This window comes from Triturus cristatus, chromosome 9, assembly GCF_964204655.1.
Source record: "Triturus cristatus chromosome 9, aTriCri1.1, whole genome shotgun sequence".
Lineage (NCBI taxonomy): Eukaryota > Metazoa > Chordata > Amphibia > Caudata > Salamandridae > Triturus > Triturus cristatus.
In genome coordinates this window covers 1,214,359,239-1,214,383,077 of record NC_140592.1, presented here as the reverse complement: position 1 = coordinate 1,214,383,077, position 23,839 = coordinate 1,214,359,239, and the positions used below count along the sequence as shown (strand labels likewise).

Below are 23,839 nucleotides of genomic sequence, written 5' to 3'. Positions count from 1 at the left end.
ATTTATATATATAAAATATATGCTTGTTTTATTTTTAGAACCACAAAGGGGATAAAAATATACTTTCTCAGAATGAGAGGTTGCATATAAATACTTTTTGTCTTAAGCAATGAATTTTTGTAAACAGTCACAGTTGGTTGCAATAAACAATCCTATTTCCTAAACATCACAATGCATTGAGCTCAATGGTACATTCAGGTTATTTGTAATAAATTACTTTTCAGATTACTTTTGGAATTCCAGGTCTGGCTCCTAGAACCAGCCTTGGGTCAGTATTCAGAATCAAGTGATGAAAGTCGACTTAGTAACTGTAATGATTTTTAAATAATATTTAGCTATTTCAAAGGTTAGCACTTAGAAAATATTTCAAAGAAAACATTCAATGGATCTCTATGGCAAGAAATTCAAATTGCAGGTAGAGTACTTTATCGTTACTTTAGTAATCCAGGACTGGGTGCCTAGACCCAGGACTGGGGTCCTTATCAAAAACAGGTAAGTAATTTCGTTTGCAGAAATGGTACGATTTTAAAAGAATATTTCAAATTTGTAAAAATAGACACTTAGAAGAAATTTCACAGAAAAGCAGACAATGGTTTCCTATGGGAGAAAAATGAGTTAGAGGTAAGTATAGTTGTGAGTACTTTTCAGGGTCAGGGCTGGGCACCAAGATCCAGCACTGGGAGCTCACCCAGGAACAGGTGAGTAAATTCGTTTTTGTCACTTGGCTGATTTTTGGTGAATTTTTACAGTTTTGAAAAGTTCACACTTAGAAGATTTTTGAAGAAAAAGCCAGTCAATGTTACTCTATGAGGAAAATGAAGTTAGCGGTTTAAGGGTAAGTAATCGACTGGTAGAGTTGAAATTCCGGGCATAGACTCAGGGGTCCCCCAGTGTCAGGTAGGTACAGTTGGTTCACCCTCAGCGGTTTCAGGACGGCCGGGTGCAGAGTGAGTTAGGCCCAATGTTATCCTATGAGGGATAGGGGGGCCTTGGTTGGTGGCTGCTGTCTGGCAAGCCACGCATCTGTGGGAGCTGGGCTCCTGGTCACTTACTCAGGGCAAGTGGGGAAGTAAGTTAGTGTAGAGCAGAGGTTTTCAAACTGTTTTGCTCTGAGCCCCCCTATGGGAAAAGTTTTGAAGTTGGGCCCCCCCTCCAAAAGTAAAGGTCAAGGATTTGGAAAGGGGTGGAGATGATCGCTGGGGGGATCATAAGATCATTTTAGATGTGCTCTTCTGTAGCTTGTACTCCAGATTAAGTGTGGAGCTTACAAAAAAAGCAACAGCATACAAGCAAGAACAAAATTGACCAACACACTACTACTCATAATAGGGGTGCTGTGGGCCCCAATGCAACTCCACCTGCTGCATTAATGATGGATGTAGCCCTGAGAAGCTGTCTGTCTAGGGTGACCAGATTCTCAAAACAAAAAACGGGGACAGGTCATAGACATAGAAGCAGGACTATGGTTTGCAGTAACCATCGACATAAAAGTAGGACTATTTGACAGCTGTCATAGACATAGAAAAAGGACTACAATTACAGCTCCCTCCACAGACCGAGATGAAGCATTACAGACAACAAATCCGCGGTCTTTTATTGGCAACCCTCTCCTTCACACAGCAGCATTAGTACTTTTTATTACATTAACACTTTTAAGGACTATAGCATATATTTGCCAAAAATCAATAAAACATCACAGGCTAGCAAACGCCAGATTTACTAGCTTTATCAATGCTCGTTTCTATAGCTGCACCTCAGCCCCACATAAAGTACAACTCACCAATGTTGCTTAGTTGCTCATGACAGAAAAGCTTGGAGGTAAACTGCGGAATGCTAAATTGCCAAATGGCAGCCATGGACCAATGTACAAAAAAAAACTTCTCTCCAGGTATTACTGCCTTAGGGCCTTAAGGGGGTGGCAAAGGTTGGCCGACCACACTGTCCTCCCACATTTGCGTAGTTACTGCTGAGATGTCATGTTACCTTACTGGGGTATGTATAGTGCACTCTAGCCATTGGTATCATCTCATAGTGCAATAGTGTGAAGACCTGAGCAAAAAGCTCGAGCAGCGCTGCTCGCCTCTCCCACAGGCGTTAACCCTGCTCTTTTAAGTCCTTTCCAGCTAAACAGTTTGCCGTGATCTGAAAGGTCAGTCAAAAGGTCAAGTCATAGCTTTGATATGGAGAACATAAAACATGCAATGAGCAATGCATTAATCCTTGCACGGTATGCATAAGGGCTAATGAAAAGTTTGTATGACTATGAATACAAGCTACAGGATGAAGAAATATTGTTTTATCCAAAGAAGAAACTTTGGCTGGCACGATGACGTAGGTGGCGCTGCGTGTAAAATGTCTCTCTTCAAAGGATTTCCCTTCTTGCTACAGCGCTCACCTCAGTGACGACACATGCCGTAAACAGTGCAAAGAGAGCATGCGCGCGCATGCTCAACCGGAAGAATGAAAAACAGGGACATTTCTGTGTTTAACGGGGACACTGTTTGAAAACAGGGACATTTGAGTCACTTGGAGAAAAGTGTCGGGACACGGGGGCCGTCCATTGCTCTGAGGACCAAGGCAACACTGGCACAACACGTAGGCCCTGGGTCTCTAAAGGAGTTGTAGCACCAATGATACATACAACCCTACAAAGCAGACTGTCTACTTTGCCAACTGAACAGGGCCTTCACTTATAGGACGAATGCCCAAATCATGCTTTCTGCTGCTTTATGTAAAGAACAACAAAAAAAGTACATTTAGCCCTCCTCCTCCCTCTGTTCGTTGGGCCCTATTCCATGCTCAGAAATGGTGGAGTGTGCCTGAATGCTAACCCCCCACGTTCTTTTTCATCGCAAGACTGACATAACTGGGGTACAGTGACCACTCAAAGAACATGAAGGTAGGGGAGGGGTACTCCTGTGAAACAGAGAGAGGAATAAAGAACTGTTAAAGAACAAATATGCCTTACCACCAGGATGCCCCCTTCCTGAAAGAAATCTAAATGTGTGCTATTGATTAATCACCAAATATAAAGGCTGCTTTGGAGCCAATGTAGGTTTTAGTTAATAGTCATTTGGAGCTTCATGGTGACAAATATTTATTTTGAGAGCTAATATATGTGTTCATTCAAAAGAGTGCACCCTTTTGACACGTATCAAATATTTACATAGCCTGCTCAATGCGGCTCAGTACTACGGTCCTCTCTCTTCCTTATGGACTTTAAATGCTGCATATAAATGAAGACAGCCTAGAAACGAGCCTTTCCCCGCTTCCAGGCTATCCCATTTGCATGTAATTGCAGACCCATTTGCGCCCCCCTGGGAACACATCCAGGGCCCCCCAGGGGGGCACGCCCCACAGTTTGAAGACCGCTGGTGTAGAGAGTGCACTGCCAGGGCCACTCGGGCGGCTGGGTGCAGGGTGCTTTTGAGCCTTCGGGCGCTCAATGGAAATCAATGGGAATGTTCCGGTTTGGAAAAAGGCTGCAGGCTCGGGGACGAGGATGTTTCCGGTGCCACCACCACTTCGAGGGGTAAGTTGGGTAGTTGTAGGTTAGGTGGGTACCCCGGGATTGGGCACAGGGGGCCGCAGGGCGCCGGGTGCAGGGGTGCCTTTTGACGTCGGGAATCTTACCCTCTGGTTGATGGCGGCTGGGGTGGCACTCGGTTCTGAGGCTGCAGGCTTCGTCCAGGATGTCGAGGGGGGTCCTTGGGTGCCGGACTCGGGGTCACAGTCGCCGTGGGGTCGTCCTCAGGGTCTTTGTCCACTCCGGCACTGGCCAGGCTTGGCTGGTGCAGTGTGTGTTGGGTCCGCGGTTCCGGGCTGCTGCCAGGAGTTAGGAATAGGTTTCTCGAGTAGAGCCTCTACTCATGGGAGTCCCAGGGAATCAGAGGTCAAAGGTAGCCAGGTCCTCCGGGGTTTTTGAGGTTGCTGGCCACAAGAGATGCCGCGCTGGAGCAGGAGCAGGTTCGAGGGTCGACAGGCCGGTAGGGCTAGGGCCAAAGCAGTTGGTGTCTTCCTCTTTTTAGCAGCTGCAGGGCAGGTCTTTTTTCTTCTTGCTCTTCTTGTAGGTTTCTATCTGGAATCTCGGGAAGGAAGGTTCAGGGGGCCCCTAAATACTAGATTTAGGGGCGTTACAGGTAGGTGAAGGCCAGGGACCAATGGGTCCTTGTCCTGGGGTGGGTACACCCCCTATCCTGCCTCTCTCCTGTGGGAGGGGGGCAGTAGCCTAATCCTGATAGGGTAGGGCCTCCCATCTTCAAGATGGCGAGAGCCCGGAGATGTGCTTCACCTCGCCTCCCCCACCTGAGGGGTGGGGTGGGCAGGCTGGCACATCCCCTGTCCTTGTATGGGGTTTCCGGCCAAGCTTCCCGCCAGAGTGGGGGGTTGCAGTGGCCTGGGGAAACTCCAACTGGCGGCATGCCTTTGAAGCTTCCCTTTGCTCATCCTGGGGGAGGAGATTTCTCACCTCACCCAGGATGTGCATTGTTGCAGGCCCGGGAGAGCAGGGGCTCTCCCACCCAGGGGTCCAGCAACGTGTCTGCTGTGTGGCAGCCTGGGCAGCCTCAGAGCAGACGTGGATTGTAGGTTAGCTGTAAGGGGGCAGCTCTAAGATGCCCTCTGGGGTGCTTAGTACATTAAATCCCACACTGGCATCAGTGTGGGTTTAATGTGCTGAGAAGTTTGATACCAAACTTCCCAGTCTTCAGTGTTGCCATCATGGTGCTGTGGAGCTCGTGTTTGACGAGCTCTCAGCACCATGTACTTGTAAATGGCAGCACTGTACTTACAGTGCCCATGAATAGACCTGGGTACTGTAGGGGCACAGGGCTCCTGCTCCTGTGCCCACACCATAGGCATAAGGCACCCAGCCAGAGGGGTGGCTGGCATATGCCTTGGCAGTGTAGGAGATGGGCATGGCACACAGAGATGTGTGCCATGTCGACTCTTTGTTTTGTCCTGCACCCAGACACTCAGCCTGCAAAGGCAGTGTGTGTGTGTAAGGGTACAGGGCCTCTAAGGGTGGCACAATGAGTGCTGCAGCCCTTAGAGGCCCTCCCTGGTCACAAGGCCCTGGGTACCTAGGGTACCATTTACTAGGGGCTGACATGTGGCCAAGGTTTGCCAATTGGGAGTTTGTATTTTAGGGAAGGAACACAGGTCCTGGGCACCTGATTGGCAGGAGCCCAGTGCACAACACGGAAAAGTGCATCAGCTATTAGGCAAAAAAGGGGGGGTTTACTGCAACAGAAACCCACTTTCTTACACCAAGTCCTACTGGGTTCAAGAGACAGGGTTTTGCTGACTGTAGTCAGGTTACAGACACTGCAATCACCACAAAGGAAATGACCGATTATCGGGGGTAACCCCCATGCATTTAACGCAGTAATATTGACCTGCTGTATTGATTTTAGAGGGCGTGTGTTTACCAATGTGTCTTTTATGTTTCTCGCCCTTTTGTAAGAAAAGAGTAGTTTTTGCCATTTTAAATTCCCAGTGTTTAGGATTGCCCAGTGCTTATTGATACATTTGTTTACTTGATTCGAGATTGGATTGTAAGTTGTTACACAAGTCAGTGGTGCACTGTCCAGATCTTTTTGTATGGTCTCCAAAAGGGCCTCTCTTGGTTGATTCCTGGCACGTTTTTGGCAATTTGTTCGTATCCTTTTAGGGTAACCTCTATTAGTGAGTTTTTCAGTTGGATCATTTGCTTGTTGTTTATACACGCTAATGTCACTACAATTGCGTCTTATCCTAAGTTACTGACCATACGGCTGGTTTTCTCTTAATGGTCTTGGATGGAAGCTCTCGAATCTGAGAAGAGTATTCTTTGCCGTTGTGAGAAAGTGCCATCTTTCTTGCATGGTATGCCCCCACTTTTTGCTGAATGTACTTTGGCTGAGTGTGCCCTGGACTCCTGCCAATCAGGTGCCCAGGTCCTATGTTCCTTCCCTAAAACAAACCAAACCCAAATTGGCAAACCCTGGCCACATGTCAGCCCCTAGTAAATGGTACCCTAGGTACCCAGGGCTTTGTGACCAAGGAAGGTCTCTAAGAGCTGCAGCACACCATGTGCCACCCTTAGAGGCCCTGTACCCTTACACACACACACTGCCTTTGGAGGCTGAGTGTTTGGGTGCAAGACCAAAACAAAGTCGACATGGCACACCTCCCTGTGTGCCATGCCCATCACCTACACTGCCATGGCATACATCAGTCACCCCTCTAGCTGGGTGCCTTATGCCAATGGTGTGGGCACAGGAGCAGGAGCCCTGTGCCCCTACAGTGCCCAGGTCAATTCCTGAGCCCTGTAAGTGCAGTGCTGCCATTTAAGAGTACATGGTGCTGAGAGCTCGTCAAACACAATCTCCACAGCACCATAATGGCAACACTAAAGACTGGGAAGTTTGGTATCAAACTTCTCAGCACATTAAACCCACACTGATGCCAGTGTGGGATTTAATGTACCCAGCACCCCAGAGGGCATTTTAGAGGTGCCCCCTGAAACCTAACCTACGAATCCACGTCTTCTCTGAGGCTGCCTAGGCTGCCACCCAGCAGACATGTTGCTGGACCCCTGGGTGGGAGAGCCCCTGCTCTCCCGGGCCTGCAACAATGCACATCCTGGGTGAGGTGATAAATCTCCTCCCCCAGGATGAGCAAAGGGAAGCTTCAAAGGCATGCCGCCTCTTGGAGTTTCCCCAGGCCACTGCAACCCCCCACTCTGGCGGGAAGCTTGGCCGGAAACCCCATACAAGGACAGGGGATGTGCCAGCCTGCCCACCCCACCCCTCAGGTGGGGGAGGCGAGGTGAAGCACATCTCCGGGCTCTCGCCATCTTGAAGATGGGAGGCCCTACCCTATCAGGATTAGGCTACTGCCCCCCTCCCACAGGAGAGAGGCAGGATAGGGGGTGTACCCACCCCAGGACAAGGACCCATTGGTCCCTGGCCTTCACCTACCTGTAACGCCCCTAAATCTAGTATTTAGGGGCACCCTGAACCTTCCTTCCCCAGATTTCAGATTCGAAAAACTACAAGAAGAGCAAGAAGAACAAAGACCTGCCCTGCAACTGCTAAAAAGGGAAGAAGACACCAACTGCTTTGGCCCCAGCCCTACCGGCCTGTCGACTCCCGGACCTGCACCAGCGTGGCATCTCTAGTGGCCAGCAACCTCACCAAACCCCGGAGGACCTGGCTACCTTTTGGCTCTAAGCCCCTGGGACTCCCATGAGTAGAGGCTCTACTCAGAAACCTATTTCTAATCCCTGGCAGCAGCCCGGAACCGCGAACCCAGCACACTCTGCACCAGCCAAGCCTGGCCAGTGCCGGAGTGGACAAAGACCCTGAAGACGACCCCACGGCGACTGTGACCCCGAGTCCGGCACCCAAGGACCCCCCTCGACATTCCGGAAGAAGCCTGCAGCCTCAGAACAGAGTGCCACCCCAACCGCGATCAACAAGAGGGTAAGATTTCCGACATCAAAAGGCACCCGGCGCCCTGCGGCCCCCTGTGCCCAATCCCGGGGTACCCACCTAACCTAGAACTACCCAACTTACCTCTCGAAGTGGTGGTGGCACCTGAGGCATCCTCGTCCCCGAGCTTGCAGCCTTTTTCCTAACCGGAACATTCCCATTGATTTCCATTGAGCGCCTGACGGCTCAAAAGCACCCTGCACCCAGCCGCCCGAGTGGCCCTGGCAGTGCAATCTCTACACTAGCCTACTTCCCCACTTGCCCTGAGTGAGTGACCAGGAGCCCAGCTCCCACAGCCGCGTGGCCTGCTAGTCAGCAGCCACCAAACCAGGCCCCCCTATTCCTCATAGGCTAACATTGGGCCTAACTCTCTCTGCACCCGGCCGTCCTGAAACCGCTGAGGGTGAACTGACTGTACCTACCTGACACTGGGAGACCCCTGAGTCTATGCCCAGAACTTCAACTCTGCCAGTCGAGAACTTACCCTTAAACCGCGATCTTCATTTTCCTCATAGGGTAACATTGGCTGGCTTTTTCTTGGAAATTCTTCTAAGTGTCTTCTTGCTCTTCTTGTAGTTTCGAATCTGGGGAAGGAAGGTTCAGGGTGCCCCTAAATACTAGATTTAGGGGCGTTACAGGTAGGTGAAGGGCAGGGACCAATGGGTCCCTGTCCTGGGGTGGGTACACCCCCTATCCTGCCTCTCTCCTGTGGGAGGGGGGCAGTAGCCTAATCCTGATTGGGTAGGGCTTCCCATCTTCAAGATGGCGAGAGCCCGGGGATATGCTTCACCTCGCCTCCCCCACCTGAGGGGTGGGGTTGGCAGGCTGGCACATTCCTTGTCCTTATTTGTAGTTTCCGGCCAAGCTTCCCGCCAGAGTGGGGGGTTGCAGTGGCCTGGGGAAACTCAGAGGCGGCATGCCTTTGAAGCTTCCCCCTGCCCATCCTGGGGGAGGAGATTTAGCACCTCGCCCAGGATGTGCATTGTTGCAGGCCCAGGAGAGCAGGGGCTCTCCTACCCAGGGGTCCAGCAACATGTCTGGTGTGTGGCAGCCTAGGCAGCCCCAGCACAGACGTGGATTGTAGGTTAGGTTTTAGGGGGCATCTCTAAGATGCCCTCTGGGGTGCTTGGCACATTAAATCCCACACTGGCATCAGTGTGGGTTTAATGTGCTGAGAAGTTTGATACCAAACTTCTCAGTCTTCAGTGCTGCCTTTATGGTGCTGTGGAGTTTGTGCATGACGAGTTCCCAGCACCATGTACTATTAAAGGGCAGCACTGCACTTACAGAGCCCAGGAATGGACCTGGGTACTGTAGGGGCACAGGGCTCCTGCTCCTGTGCCCACCCCATTGGCATAGGGCACCCAGCTAGAGGGGTGGCTGATGTATGCCATGGCAGTGTAGGTGTGGGCATGGCACACAGGGATGTGTGCCATGTCGACTCTCTGTTTTGTCTTGTACCCAGACACTCAGCCTGCAAGAGCAGTGTGTGGGTGTTAGGGTACAGGGCCTGTAAGGGTGGCATAATAAGTGCTGCAGCCCTTAGAGGCCTTCCCTGGTCACAAGGCCCTGGGTACCTAGGGTACCATTTACCAGGGGCTGACATGTGGCCAGGGATTGCCAATTTGGGTTTTGTCTGTTAGGCAGTTTTTTTAGGGAAGGAACACAGGCCCTGGGCACCTGATTGGCAGGAACCCAGGGCACAACAAGGAAAAGTGCATCAGCTATTAGGCAAAAAAAGGGGGGGGGGGGGGGGGTTACTGCAACAAAGACCCACTTTCCTACATAGACACTCTGGGGGGGGGACGTTTACTTCGACAATACTGTGATATAATTTCCTACTTTAGTGGATCGGTGTTCCTGCTCTGTAAAGGAATTCAATGAATACTGTAATTTCACTCGCAAAGCTTAAAGGCTAGGTTTGGGACAGAACACGTTTTTCTCTGTAAAGCCTCAGATTGTTCTTATTGTATGCACGTTAATGTTGACTACTTCTTCCATCCTTAATTTTCTCTTAAATTTGACTTGAGTCGAAGAGTAATATTTGTAGTTGAGCATTGTGTGGGTGAAAAGGCACCGAATTGTGTTCTGACCTGAATTAGCAATTGCTTTAAATACATTTGGGCTGAGTTTTCTTTTGATTTCAACACTGTTGGTAGTTTAAACAAGCAATTTTGATTTTGACAGACAAATTAACAAATTTATTTTTTTCATTAGAAATGTGGCCTGGTTTTAAGCTGGAAAAGAGTGCAAGGGGCATCTGGGAAGCTGCAAGGTAGGTCTCAATTTCTGGTTTCTGCACAAATTGTTTATGCAGTGTTTTCTTACTGGCAAACAACAATGGCATTTTCTTATGAGATATATCCAATCCTTGCAAAGCGACTACATTGAAATATGGGAGATTGATTGTGTTATTATTGATACAATCCATTGTTAATGTACATTTTCTTGGCTGGTGTTCAGACATCTGAGGATGAGTTTCTATGGTTTTTTTAAGTCGATAGATTCTTAAACTGGGTTAACTCCTTAAATATCTGCAGTAAAAACTGTGTGGTACAGACCTGTTCACTTTAATCTGTTGTCTTTATGAATGGAAGTTTAAAAGGTATCACCAGAGGTTTATAGCCTACAGAAACCCACTGCAATGTATACAGATATGCTCAAACCACAATTACTGATAAAAAGAAAAATCTATTTACACTCAATGTACATTTAAGACATTTGTTTAATATTAAAGGCATTACTCTTGTGCATGTACTGCATTAAAGTAGGACAAACTGGTTGGAAATGGGGATACATTACTGATAAAAGTAGCTCCAGGTTTTCGTGAACTACAATAGAGCTCTGTTTTATCTGATGGAAACACTTTTATGGTTAGAACCCTACTATATGAAGCTTTAAGATAATGAACAAGCATTTGCAATTTTAATAGGTCTCGTATTTACGCGAGTTTAATCTATTGGCATTGTAAATAACAGTGCCTTGTATTAATGTTTTTAAAACCAATATATAAATAAGTCATTGTCATTTACAATGCCAAGACCTTAAACTCGCTTAAATGCGAGACCTATTGCAAATGCTGTGAACGGAGGGGCAAGATCAAGGGCTTGCCTGTGCCTGTCCAGAGAGACTACAGCCTGCTTCCACCTGACTGCTTCGGGCAGCGGCCATGACTTTGCATTGCTGCCTGTCACAGCACCAGCCCCTGCAGGTTCTCATAAAGGCCCGGAAATATGAGTTCAGAGCTTTTGGATCTGATAATTCCAGCCAAAAAACACTTATAATTGCGAATTGCATTATTTCTCTTGGCAAAAACACTCCGGTGAAATGACACAACTTTTAATGAGCGCAAAAGGGCTTCTGCCATAACAGCAGTGTCCCACGAGATGTGCCTGTGAAGAGGGGGTCAGCGTTTTGTTTCTAGCTGTGTTGACACGGTCACAGAAAATGGAAACTGTGCACAGCTTGCTTTGTGAGTCTCTGAAAATAAGTATGCTAAATGCAACTGTTTGGGAAATGCATAGAGCAAAATTGGTTCCAGGGAGTATTTTTCACGCCATGTTGATGTAGTTCCATTTTAATGTTAAAAAAAAAAATACACTTTATTGAGGGGTGAAACTGTCATTCGATCTCTAAGGTTCATTGCAGACCATTGCCAATAATTATAAAGCCAAACTGTGGCTGGCTTAAGCTTCACAGAACCAAAGAGCTCCCAAAGCCCCCGGGAGGTCGTTTAGGCACCATTAGTACAGTGGCCACAAGCGAACTTGAAGAGGACCGAAAACGTGAACGCACATAAAACAATCAGCTGCTGGAGACAAATTGCCCGATTGGTCACAAGAAGCAAATGTGTTCTCTTCTCATCTGAAACCAGAGAAATGCACTCCATACAATGCCGGACTTGTAAACGTGTGGGGTGCAAGAAAGAACATACTGAAATTAATAGTCAAGTCAGAGATGTGTGCTCCCATCAGTACATATTTTAGTTTTCATTATTTATTGAACAATCTCTAGAATTAATGAATGAGAAAATACTTGCATGCACTCCTTAATTTGTGTGCATAGAGTGCATACTATTTCCGATTCTGTTCGTTCACCACTGAGGAGGCACATGAAAAGAGCAGCAACAGCTCAAAACTGCATTTTAAGCATTGCAGGAAGCGCACATGGATTTGAAATTTCCACTCCCTCAACGTGGTGTACGCCGACTGGGGTTTCGGCTCGGCTGGGATCCGGTTGCTCTGCTTTACAGACAATAACGAAGTGATGGGGAGGTGGGTGGCACAGACGCGCGCTGAAGTTGAACGGGCACGGACAAAAGCATAGTCTTGACAATAGATTTTAATACATTTTTTTTTTAAAAACCTTGTCTGTGCTTTCGATTACAAAACAAGCAGAAGGGGTGTAAGATCAAATCAGGCGCCGTGCAGAAAGAAACACAAAGCACAGCGCCCCATGCCTATAGCTGTGTGTTCCTAAGCGGTAATCGGAAATGAGCCATGACTGCTGTGCGCGCGCAAGTGGTATGCGCATGCGCAGCGACGGCAAAAGTGAAAGAGACGGTGCTCCAGATGTCGTCTTGGGTCCTGAAAGCTGGCGGCTGCGCGCGTGCAAGCGCGCAGACACGCACGCTGAAGGACAGCAAAATCCTCTGGTAGCACTTTTAAAACCCCACTTACAAAATGTCTCACAGAGCAAAATGTCTCGCAGGGCAGCGCTGGCTCAGGCGAGACCTAAAAATGAACATTGGTTCACGAAATATACCCATTTTGCCTCAACTTCATTTCTTTTTGTCAGTACTTGAGTTGTGTGGCAGTCTGGTACCTGATAAAATGTGTAGTGCGTATGTTTAAGGAAACTTCCATTGATTTCTGTACGGGGTCTGGAAAGAACATTTTCAGTTCTGCTATTTAGGCTTTTAATTGGTTTACCCACATTTTTAAAATGTGTACTATAGAAGTAATACATTCAGTTTTAAAGAACTTTCATATTTAATGCTCTATTTTGTTCTATAGCATAGAACAGGGGTCTCCAACATTTTCTATAATATGAGCAACTTATGTCTTATGAATACCACCCTGAGCTACTATTATTATTATTACCATTGTGCTAGTCAGCATATCAGACAAGATTACCTCACTGTCACAGACCGGGTGTGAGAAAGTGCCATCTTTCTTGCATGGTATGCCCCCACTTTTTGCTGAATTGCTGAATGTACTTTGAGTGTGCCCTGAACTCCTGCCAATCAGGTGCCCAGGGCCTATGTTCGTTCCCTAAAACCCAAATTGGCAAACCCTGGCCACATGGCTATGGGCTCAGATATACTGGCCATTCTTAACACTCAAGTCAGGCTCCCCTTCGGACCCCTGTCCTGCCAGAGTACTGGCCGGAGTAGCTGAGGTTATCTACCCGGAAGTTACCTCAATCATTAATCTGTCTCTGTGCACGGCACGGGTCCCTCTGCATTGGAAACAGGCCAAACTTTTGCCACTCTTAAAAGAAGCCCTCACTGGATCCATTATTAGTGGCCAGCTATCGACCCATCTCTCTCCTTCCAGCCCTGTCTAAAATCTGCGAAAAAATCATTTTGTTGACAATTCCGGTGCCCTCCATCCGGCTCAATCTGGATCTAGGAAAAGCTATAGTACCGAGTTGGCTTTAGTGGAAATGGCCGAATCCATATAAGTGTCAGGACACAGGCAGCAGAGCGACTCTGGTTCTACTGGATCTCTGCTGCCTTCGAAACGGTACCCCATCATTTCCTACTTTCGCGTCTGGCTAGCATCTGCATCACAGGCTCTGCTCTAGAATGGCTGACATCTTTTTTGGAAGGCCGTTCCCAGCAGGTCTGGTCACCTCCCTTCTCCTCAACTGCTAGGAATGTGGCTACTGGTGTTCCTTAAGGTTCTACCATGAGCCCACTACTTTTTAACATCTATTTGACACCCCTTATTTACTTGGCAGAGGAGCTGGGGGCGAAAGTAATCTCCTATGCCGATGATACCGAGCTTCTATTCACCTGGAATGATGGGGACCTGTCGACTTTTCAAGCGCAGAATTGCCTCTTCTGTGTTCCAGTGGTTGGCACGTGCCCAACTGAAATGTAACGAGGAGAAGTCTGAGGTCTTGCTATATGGCTCCTTTCCTCCTGCCTTTTATGAAAATCTGTGGCCAAATGACTTTCCTCGTCCAAAATCCGTGGGTGCGCCTGCTAAAAACCTGGGAATATGGTTTGGCCCCGATCTCCGTTTCACGGTTCAAATTAGGAAACTCACCGGTGCTTGCTCTTCTTCCCAGCCAAGCAAAGGAAACAGTTGCCCGGGCACTCATTCTTTCCTGCTTAGACTATGCCAATGCCCTCTACTGTGGCATTCCTGGCTATCTGTTATGTTATGTTATGTTTTAATTTATTCAGCGCACAGCTACTCGGAAGTGTCCCGGCGCTATAGACCGCTGGGGAACCCGTCCTGGCTATCCCTGTGAGATGGTCCCTTTCTGGGTATCTCCAAGGTGAAACCAGGCATCCCCGGCGTCTGTGGGGGGCCGTTGTAGAGATGAGGCAAGCTTAATGCCCTGGTTATAGTAGGTACCGAGGCGAGAATTATCGAGTCCGTTTTGACCCTGGTCCACGACCCTGCCGCGTCGGGAATTGAACCCTGGTCCCTGGCCGATTCTCTGCTTACGGATCTGCCGCCTCTAACCAGTGAGCCACACCTCTCCACAATCTGTTGATTAAATTGCAAACAATTCAAAACGCCACGTCAGACTTCTTTTTAACATCTCTAGAACGTCTAATGTGAGAAAGCTTTTGCGTGATCTGCACTGCCTCCCAGTGGCGCAAAGAGTGCAATTTAAAGCTCTTACGGTGGCCCATAGAGCGCTGCATGGTCTGGGTCCTGCATATATTAGGAAGAGGTTCAGCTTCTATGTCCCCAGCCGAGCCTTACGTTCAGCCTCCCAACGCTTGATGATCATTCCTAGTTTCCGTAGATCTCGGCTGGGAGGTCAGTCTATCTCAGTCAAAACGGTGTCGGTTTGGAATTCTCTCCCTTTGGCTATTCGGAGCATTCAGGAGCTCGGCCCTTTCAAAAAACAACTTAAAACTTTTCTCTTTAACTAATCCACTCAAACTCTCCGTCTCTCAGGCTCTAAGATAACTGCTCGCGCCAGGATACTCTCGAGTAATTGAGCGGGCTAGAAAACCTTTTAGTTCGAGGCATGTGGGCTGCTGAATTCATATCTGTGCATAGATCGCCGCCTAGTGTTGGGTCCGGATGATTGCACATTGTTGTCCTGGAAGAGTCTTCGAAGCATCATGAGATAGGTGGCTGCTCCCCTGGACTACAGTGCGCATGGGCATCCTCTCCATCCTTAGATTGTTTTTTCCGCCATTGGATTGGGGTGTGCTTATCTTAGGTCAAGTTCGGAAACTTTAGTTTAAGGCCAAAAGGCCTTTAGATCTCGTCTGTACTGTTCCCGTTCGGTATCGACCAGTTTATTTTGTATTTTAGCACCTTCTTCACGCTTTTCGGATCCGCTTTGGTCCGAACATCAAAGTTCGATCGACAATGGAATCGAGGACTCCCTTCAAGAGATGTCCTTTATGCCACGCGAAATACCCACACAACGACGTCCATCCGGTGTGCAACAAATGTCTCTCACCGGATCACGATGAGTCGAAATGTATGGCCTGCGCCCGGTTCTGCTCGAAGAAGACTCTCCGGAATTGACGGGCAGCGAGATTGGAGGCACAGCAATCGGCGCCTGCCCCGGCCAACATCTTTAGCACCGAGGACGAAGACGCCGAGAGCGTAGAAGACGTAGACTCCAGCCACGCTTCCGAACATGACTCCCGATCGGAAGATGACGACGAGGTGATATTTGAGGGTGAAGACGTCGTCGAAGAGGTAGGAGACTACAATGAGGCCCTTGGGGCCGAGGAAGATGGCTCCAGTGAAGAGCTAGGCCAACCCGTCGATATGGAGGCCGAGAGACAAAGTAGTCATAAGGCTCAGGTCGAGGGATCGCCTGCGGGCCTTACCCAAGATCAGTCACACGGTTCTTCGGCCCCGCCTCAAGGCCCGGCCTCGAACATTTCACAGGAGCCATTAATATCGAAAACGACTGGATTTCCTTCAGTGAAACCGAAACCGTCCGTCGCACCGGTTACATCGAAACCGAAAGTGAAACAGGTTGCGATCGGATCGAAGGCCTCGAAGCCCTCCCCTCCTTCGACGCCGGCACAGGTCATCGGCACCGAACGCACCAAACGTGATTTCGGTGCCGAGCTCACCGCGACGGGTCCCGGTGCCGAGCCAAGGAAGAAGGCCCTCGGTCCCCACAAGGCGCCTCGGCCTATGGCACCGCAGATTACGGGCCCACCCACCAAGGTCAAGGTGGTCGACCCGTCTGCGTCGACATCGAAGACGGCGGCGCCTGCCAAATCATCGACTCCGACAACCGTCGATACCTCCCTTCGGATCGACGACCCAAAGACTGGAAATAAGTCGGATGCCGCTTCCACGCCTGCCTCCAAGGTGACTATCGGTTCCAAGGCGCCATCTGCGTTCACCTTGCACCATGTCTCAGCATCGTTGCAACGCATCAGAGACCGGGCAACCCTCCAACCTACGTCGGGTCCCGAAACGCACAAGGCCACAAAATCACACTCGGCGCCGGCGCACATCACATTTGGATTGCCGCCGCCCAAGTCACCGAAAATGTTCGAAATTCGGACACGTGTCCGCCAAACAGTCACTATCCACTGGACAAACCGATATCGAGCCTTCACAGGCACACTTTATCGACGCCGACACTGGTAGGTTTATGCTCCGCAAGCGGAAAATCACGCCAGAGAAGGGCTTGGACTCATACAAAATTCCTCTGAAACACAAATTGCCGGCAGGTTCCGCACCAGTGCTTAATGAACACTTTCAACCCTTCCTTCAGGATCCGCCGTCCTTTTCTCCTACGCATTCAGAGGCAGACGCAGGAGAGGACTATATAGGGGATGATACCACCTACCCTGGGGATATCGATCCTGATGATCACTTGCAAGACCCAGATCAGGCATGGTATGACCCCACCGACCAGGGTAACGCACCAGATACTCCTGACACGCAGCTTTACAATATAAAGACATCTCCCACAGAGGACACTGCTGCCTTTAATGCCCTCATAGAACGGGCTGCTGCCAATCATGGAGTGGAACTCCATTCTGACACTGTGGAAGAAGATTTCTTAGTGGACACTTTCGCCTCCTCTGAGAAAACCGTCAAAACTCTGCCAATGTTGAAGGGAGTTCTAAAACCTGCAAAAGACATTTTTAAAGAAACAACCAGGGCACGGGTGCTAAACCCCAGAATCGAAAAGAAATACAAGCCTGCACCCGGAGACCCTATGTACATTAGGGCTCAGTTACCTTTAGACTCCATGGTTGTTGCTAATGCTCGCAAACGAGCCCATTCACAAACAACGGGTGATGCTCCTCCCCTCCGACAAGGAGTCCAAAGTGCTGGAGACATCAGGCAAACGGATAGCAGCGCAAGCGGCAAACATCTGGCGCATTGCCAACACACAGGCACTCCTAGCCCGTTATGATAGGTCCCACTACGACACACTAGAATCACTGCTACATTTGCCAGATGAATACAAAGAGGCAGCGGAGCTCCTTATCAGAGAGGGACAACTCCTTACAAATGCGTCCATCAAATGCGCACTGGATGCAGCCGACACTGCAGCAAGGGCGATCAACACAAGCGTCATGTTGAAGAGGCACGCATGGTTGAGAATCTCAGGCTTCAAGCCTGAGATTCAGAACAATATCTTAAATAGTCTGGGTTGACCGGTTGATTTATTTGGCCCTGAGGTTGACACTACCCTCGAAAAAATTAAGAAAGACACAAACTGCAAAATCAATGGGGGCTCTGCAGTCGCAGCAGTTTCGTAGTGGCTCCTTTCGTCGCCCCGGGAATAGAGGAGCAGCTAGAGGTCAGGGGTCCCAGCAGCAGTACAATAAAGGGGGACACAAAGTAACTATGATAAAACCACTAGAGGTGGATATCGTGGATCCAGCACCAAAGGCAGAGGACGTGGGTACGGCAACACCAGGTCCTCCCCCAAAAACAAACAGTGACGCCTTCTCCCTGCCCCCCCGACCACATAACACCTGTCGGGGGGAGACTCCAGCAGTTCTCATCCAGGGGATACTCATCAATAGTCATAATCTATGAATAATCCCCGCCCATGTGCGGGATCCCGGAGCATATAGAAAATACATATATATAAATATATATATATATACATATGTGAAAACATATAAATGCAGCCTAACAATGTTCAAAACATGGCAATGCTGTAAATTACATATTTTTGCATAGTAGTGCCCCCGTAACCCGTAAGGAAAAAAGGAAGCATCAGGCAAATTATAACACAGCACTGCTTTATTGCCATAAAGCAACATGTAATTGTAGGCATTCGCCAGTAGGCTGCAGTAGAGTATCAAGAATCCAAGAAAACTGACACCTTGCCTTTAAGGCATTAGAGTAGGGGGACCGTGCCTTTAAGGCCTGCCCGTGACCCCCTGCTCCCATGATGCACTACAGGTGACAGTTGGGCCAGTTCTTTTTTCCGGCTCCTTCTGTGAGGATCCTGGAGCTTGAGCTCTTCAGTTTTTTGACTGAAATTTTGAATTACAGCTTTTTCTAGCTTTTTTCGACGTTTTCTGGCTTATAAGGGCTAATTCTGCTGGTTCCAGTGAAATTTCCAATTTTTTTCCAGTCAGAATGTCTCCTTTATTTAGGAAATGCCCTTCTTGTGGTAATAAAATGGCACTGTTGGATCCACACTCGGTGTGTATTGTGTGTTTACCATCAAAACACGATCCTGACCAGTGTCCCCACTGCCAGAAGTTCTCAAAGCGCACTCTGAGGGACAGAGAGCGCATTAAACTGCATGCAAGACTGGAGAAGGAACGAAGCCGTCGTGAAGGCGAGCATTCCTCATCAAGACCACCTTCTTCAGCTACGCAAGTACAGAAACGGCGACATACCAGCTCCCCGGGCTCCAAGAAGACCAGGAGTCCAAGAGGTTCGCCGTCGACGTCGAGGATGCCGGCGAAGAGGCAGAGAACTTCGGCGTCAAGGGATTCATCCCACCATCAAGAGTCTCCGCCGCGCAAAAGTAAGTCGGCGTCGAGAGGCGGCCCTTCGGGCTCGAAGGCTGCTAGTCTGGTGACATCTGAACTGTCTCCGTCGACGTCGAGGCTTCCGTCGACGTCGAGACACTCTCCGCCACCCTCGAGGGGGTCGACGTCGAGAGATGCGGCGACGTACATTCCGCCGCGAGTGGGCCGGTCGCCGTCGATGGTTACCCCCACTCGGCGACATAGAAGGTCGACGTCGAGCGGAAGGTCGACGTCGAGAGAGGTCGACGTCGACGTCGAAGTCGCCCAGTCGACGTCGAGAGAGGTCGACGTCGAAGAGTCGACGTCGAGAGAGGTCGACGTCGAAGTCGCCCAGTCGACGGCGAGAGAGGTCGACGTCGAAGACACGGCCGACGTCGAGATCATCTAGCCGACGTCAGGTGCCAGAGAAGAGGAGATCGACATCGAGGTCTCCACGACCGGCGTCGAGACCAGAACGGCATACCTCACACTTGCCGATGGTGACGCAGACGTCGTCGACGTCAAGGGTTTCGACGTCGAGGGCGAAGACTGGACCGCCCGCGGAGAGGTCCCCAGGAGATCAGTCATCATCTCCGGGACTGCACATCGTGCAAATATCTCCAGAAAGATCACCCGAGGCTCCAGAGCGGTTTGGACTGTCACCGCGCTGGTTACGAGATGTGGGCGCTGCCGCATGTCGGAGTCCGGGATCGGACTACTCCCGCATGTACTCCCCACCGCGCAGGAGTAAATCGCCTCCGAGGGATCCACGGCCAATTTCACCACGCCGGTCTCGTTCCAGGGACCGTCGCACCGCGCCAAAACGTCCAAGATCTCCGTCCAAGCGCAGATCAGGATCAAGGGCTCACCAAAGCGAACGCTCCCACAAGAGGCGACGCACCAGGTCGTCCACTGGGACTGCATCCACAAGATCCTCAGTCCGGGACTACTCTCCTACTTTTTCATCCACGCCTCCATCGCGAGTGTCCCCGGTGGATGACATTATAACTTTCTCGGACGTCCTGGGTAGAGGGGCGCAAAAGTTGAACATCGCACTGCACGCCCCTCAGGCACCCACTTCTGTGATCTTTGACACTTTACACCATCGGTCAGCTCCCAGACCTCTGCTCCCGTTGGTGCCAGGATTGTTAGAACCAGCGATGGCCACGTTCCTTACACCGGCTACAGTGGGCTCGGTCCCCTCGAGAATAGCAAAGAAGTACAAGGCTCCGGCCGAGGACCCTTTATTCTTGAGGGCGGACCCGCCAGCGGATTCGGTGATAGTGGCGGCGGCCATGAAGTCTCACTCAGCCTCAATATCTGCTTCTGTCCCCCCTGAGAAGGACAGCAAGCTGATGGACTCCTACGGCAGGAGAATGTGCAACACATCTGCCGCGCATATGAAGGTCGCTAGCGCTTCAGCCCTGCTAGGGAGGTATGATCGTTCCCTATGGGATTCCCTGGCCAGATTCGTGGAGAGATTGCCTAGGGAGGACAGGCAGGACTTCACGGAGATCCTACATGAAGGCGGTCTGGTGGCAAACCAAGTAATAAGCGCAGCGGCGGATGCATCAGACCTAGCCGCGCATGGCTACTCCCATGGCATCTGCTCCCGCCGTTCGGCCTGGCTCAGATTAACAGCCCTCAAACCAGATGCGCAGAAAAGGATTCTTAACCTGCCGTTTAATGGATCATCGCTATTTGGAGCTCATGCGGACGACCAAATGAGCAAGATGAAAACGGAATTGGACACTGTAAAGGCTGTGGGACTGGAAAAACGCAAAGAGTTCCGCAAGCGCTTTCGCCAGGGCGACAAACGTGCCTTTCACCAGCGCGTTCAAACGCCCCAATGGTCCTCTCAAAACCAACAGAGGTCCCAGTTTCAGCAAAGGGGCCGGGGCAGAGGAAGAGGAAATGCTAAACAGCAGCAGTCCTCTAACAAGCAACCTCCCAAGCAGTGAAAACTTACTTCCTCCGCACTCGTTCGCCACTCCGGTGGGAGGAAGTGTCACCGCTCACCTGGCAGAGTGGAATACAATTACAAACGACAAATGGGTGCTGAGTATTGTAGAGCGTGGCTACTTGCTGAGGTTCAAATCTCCCCCTCCGCAGGTACCCCCACGGAAACAGCCACTCCCTCTCAGCCAAAACAAGCTTTTAAAGGACGAAGTTGCCACTCTCCTCTCCAAAAACGCCATAGAGGAAGTTCCAAACAGGCAGAGAAATCGGGGAGTGTACTCCCGGTATTTTCTTGTTCAGAAAAGAGGAGCGATCGGAGACTACAGACCCATCCTCGATCTCCGCCTACTCAACAGATTTCTCAGAAGGGAAAAATTCAGGATGCTAGCACTGCACCAGATCTTCCCACATCTACACCAAGGGGACTGGATGTGTGCCATCGATTTACAGGATGCATACTTCCACATTCCTGTCTCAGCGAAACATCGGAAGTTTCTCAGATTTCGCATCTTTCACCAACATTATCAATACAAGGTCCTGCCATTCGGCCTCAAGTCCGCGCCACGAACGTTCTCAAAGTGCATGGCGGTGGTGGCTGCATTTCTCCGCAAACGGAAGATATTCGTCTACCCATATCTAGACGACTGGCTCTTAAAAAGTTCCACCCCGGTTCAACTCCAGAGTCATCTCTCGTTCTGCCTAAACCTTCTACACTCGTTGGGCCTTCAGGTCAACTACCGGAAGTCGATCCTCAATCCAACTCAGCGGATCCACTACCTGGGCGCCTCTCTAGACTCCTCAAGCGCAAGCGTGTGTCCTTCGGAGGAGAGGTTGTCCTCCATGCTGCAAAAAAGCTGCACGCTTCTCAGCACGGAATATCCCACAGCCAGACAAGTGTCATCTCTCCTGGGATCCATGGCTTCGTGCATCTACATCGTGCCCAACGCACGTCTGCACATGCGTCCTCTGCAACAAGACCTAGAGGATCAGTGGTCGCAGAGGACCGGCCGCTGGGAAGATCACATTACCCTTCATCAAGCCGCCAAAGATTCCATCCGGTGGTGGATGAAGCGCTCCCATCTGCTTCACGGCGTCCCATTCCATCAGGCGCCTCCGACACAGACGGTGGTCACAGACTCCTCCATGCAGGGCTGGGGGGCTCATATGGGCCGGCTTCAAGTACAAGGTCTCTGGTCCGCTACCGAGCAGAGCTATCACATCAACTTCTTGGAGCTACGAGCAGTCCATCTCGCTCTCAAGTCCCTGTACCCATCCCTGCAGACCGACTATGTTCAGGTTCAGACGGACAACACCACAACTATGTTCTATCTGAACAAGCAAGGAGGGACCAGATCACGGGTCCTGTCTCTGGAGGCCCAGTCAATCTGGAAATGGCTTCTGGCGAGAAACCTGACGATCGTCGCTGTTCATCTGCCAGGGACCCTGAACGTGCAGGCGGACGGCCTCAGCAGAGACTTCGTCGAAGCGCACGACTGGGTGCTCAACGAAGGCGTCGCTCAAGACATCTTCCGCTTGTGGGGCATACCAGACATCGATCTGTTCGCAGACGCGGACAACAAAAAATGCCCCGTCTTCGCCTCCAGGTTCCCTCAACGGGGGTCGCAGGGGAACGCGCTTTTGATCAGCTGGTCGAGGACATTGCTTTACGCTTTTCCTCCTCTCCCTCTCATCCCGGCTGTGATTCAGAAGTTCTACAGGGCCAGAACTCGGATGATCCTAATAGCACCGGAGTGGCCCCGGCAGTGGTGGTACCCGGATCTACTCCAGCTGTCGGAGGTACCACAGAGGAGGTTGCCATGCCTGCCGAACTTGCTGACCAAGGACAAGGGGAGAGTGTTCCACCCCAATCTCCCCTCCCTCCGCTTGACGGCATGGCTCCTGAATTCATCCAGTACGGACATCTAGATCTTCCACCGGACTGTATGAGCATTCTTCGGGAGGCGAAGAGGCCCTGCACGAGGAAGTCGTATGGCTTTAAATGGAAAAGATTCTGCTTCTGGTGTAGAGATAACACCCTTGATCCGATCCGGGGTCAAGAACAGGTTATTCTCCCCTACTTACTGTACTTGGCGAAGTCTGGGTTAAAGTACTCTTCCATCAGAGTACACTTAGCTGCTATTACAGCCTATAGGAAGTCTCCTACCCAGACCTCATTCTTTCAGATGCCAGTGGTAAAGGATTTCTTAGAAGGGCTTAAGAAAGTTTACCCACCTGTGAGGTCTCCTTCCCCTTCCTGGGAACTGAACATCGTTCTCTCTAAACTGATGGGAGGTCCTTTTGAGCCGATTCATAAGGCCTCCTTGCAACATCTGACCTGGAAGGCTGCCTTCTTAGTAGCCATCACTTCGGCCCGTAGGGTTAGTGAAATTCAGGCCCTCTGCTGCAAGGAACCTTACACGGTGTTTCATACTAATAGGGTGGTGCTCCGTACTCATCCGAGCTTCCTGCCCAAGGTGGTTTCGGACTTCCATATTAATCAGGTGATCACGTTGCCCACCTTCTTTCCTCAGCCGACCACACCCCCGGAGAGAGCTCTACACTCTCTTGACCTCCGGAGGGTTTTGAAATTCTATCTAGCTAAGACCCTTACTCTTAGAAAGTCAGACAGGCTCTTTGTTAACTATGGACCCACTAATACCGGGCTGGCTGCGGCCAAGAGATCTATCTCTAGATGGATTGTCTCTTGTATAGCTTTGGCTTACCAACTGTCTCACAAAGCTCTGCAGGGTAAACCTAGAGCACACTCTACTCGGGGGAAGGCTTCTACGGTAGCACTCCTTCGCAACGTTCCCATGTCTGAGATCTGTAAAGCGGCTACATGGCGCTCAGTCCATACTTTCACGCGCCATTATTGCCTAGATTCAGACGCACAGGCCGACGCCCAGGTGGGGCAGGCCTCTTTGAGGAACCTATTCGCATAACTGTAATGCAAGATGTGTCTTTTAATGTATGTTTTAACTGCTTTGTTGCTCGTCCGCGGGACTTTGGGTATGGGCTTGCTACTCTATTCATAGATTATGACTATTGATGAGTATCCCCTGGATGAGAAGGATTAGTTACTTACCTGTAATCCTAGTTCTCATCCAGGGGTATACTCATCAAAGTCATAAGCGACCCACCCACCTCCCCGGACGAGCAATGTTTTCTCTTTAAATAAGTGATGTATGGAAGGCAGATCTACTCAGGTGCGGAGGCACCGCCAAAAAGAACTGGCCCAACT

At 50.1% G+C, this 23,839-nt stretch overlaps 2 protein-coding genes across 17 annotated transcripts in view; both read left to right on the top strand.

The window, feature by feature from the left end:
• Positions 1 to 23,839, top strand: part of RBM25 (RNA binding motif protein 25) — a 341,694-nt gene that overhangs the window by 152,652 nt on the left and 165,203 nt on the right. For all 16 annotated transcript variants that reach the window (XM_085627262.1, XM_085627263.1, XM_085627259.1 and 13 more), the window contains one exon: positions 9,693 to 9,750. In XM_085627262.1, the coding sequence (XP_085483388.1) occupies positions 9,693 to 9,750 (58 nt within the window). The remainder of the gene's footprint in view (positions 1 to 9,692; positions 9,751 to 23,839) is intronic.
• Positions 1 to 23,839, top strand: part of LOC146799649 (uncharacterized) — a 175,574-nt gene that overhangs the window by 96,793 nt on the left and 54,942 nt on the right. The gene's annotated exons all lie outside the window — the stretch shown is intronic.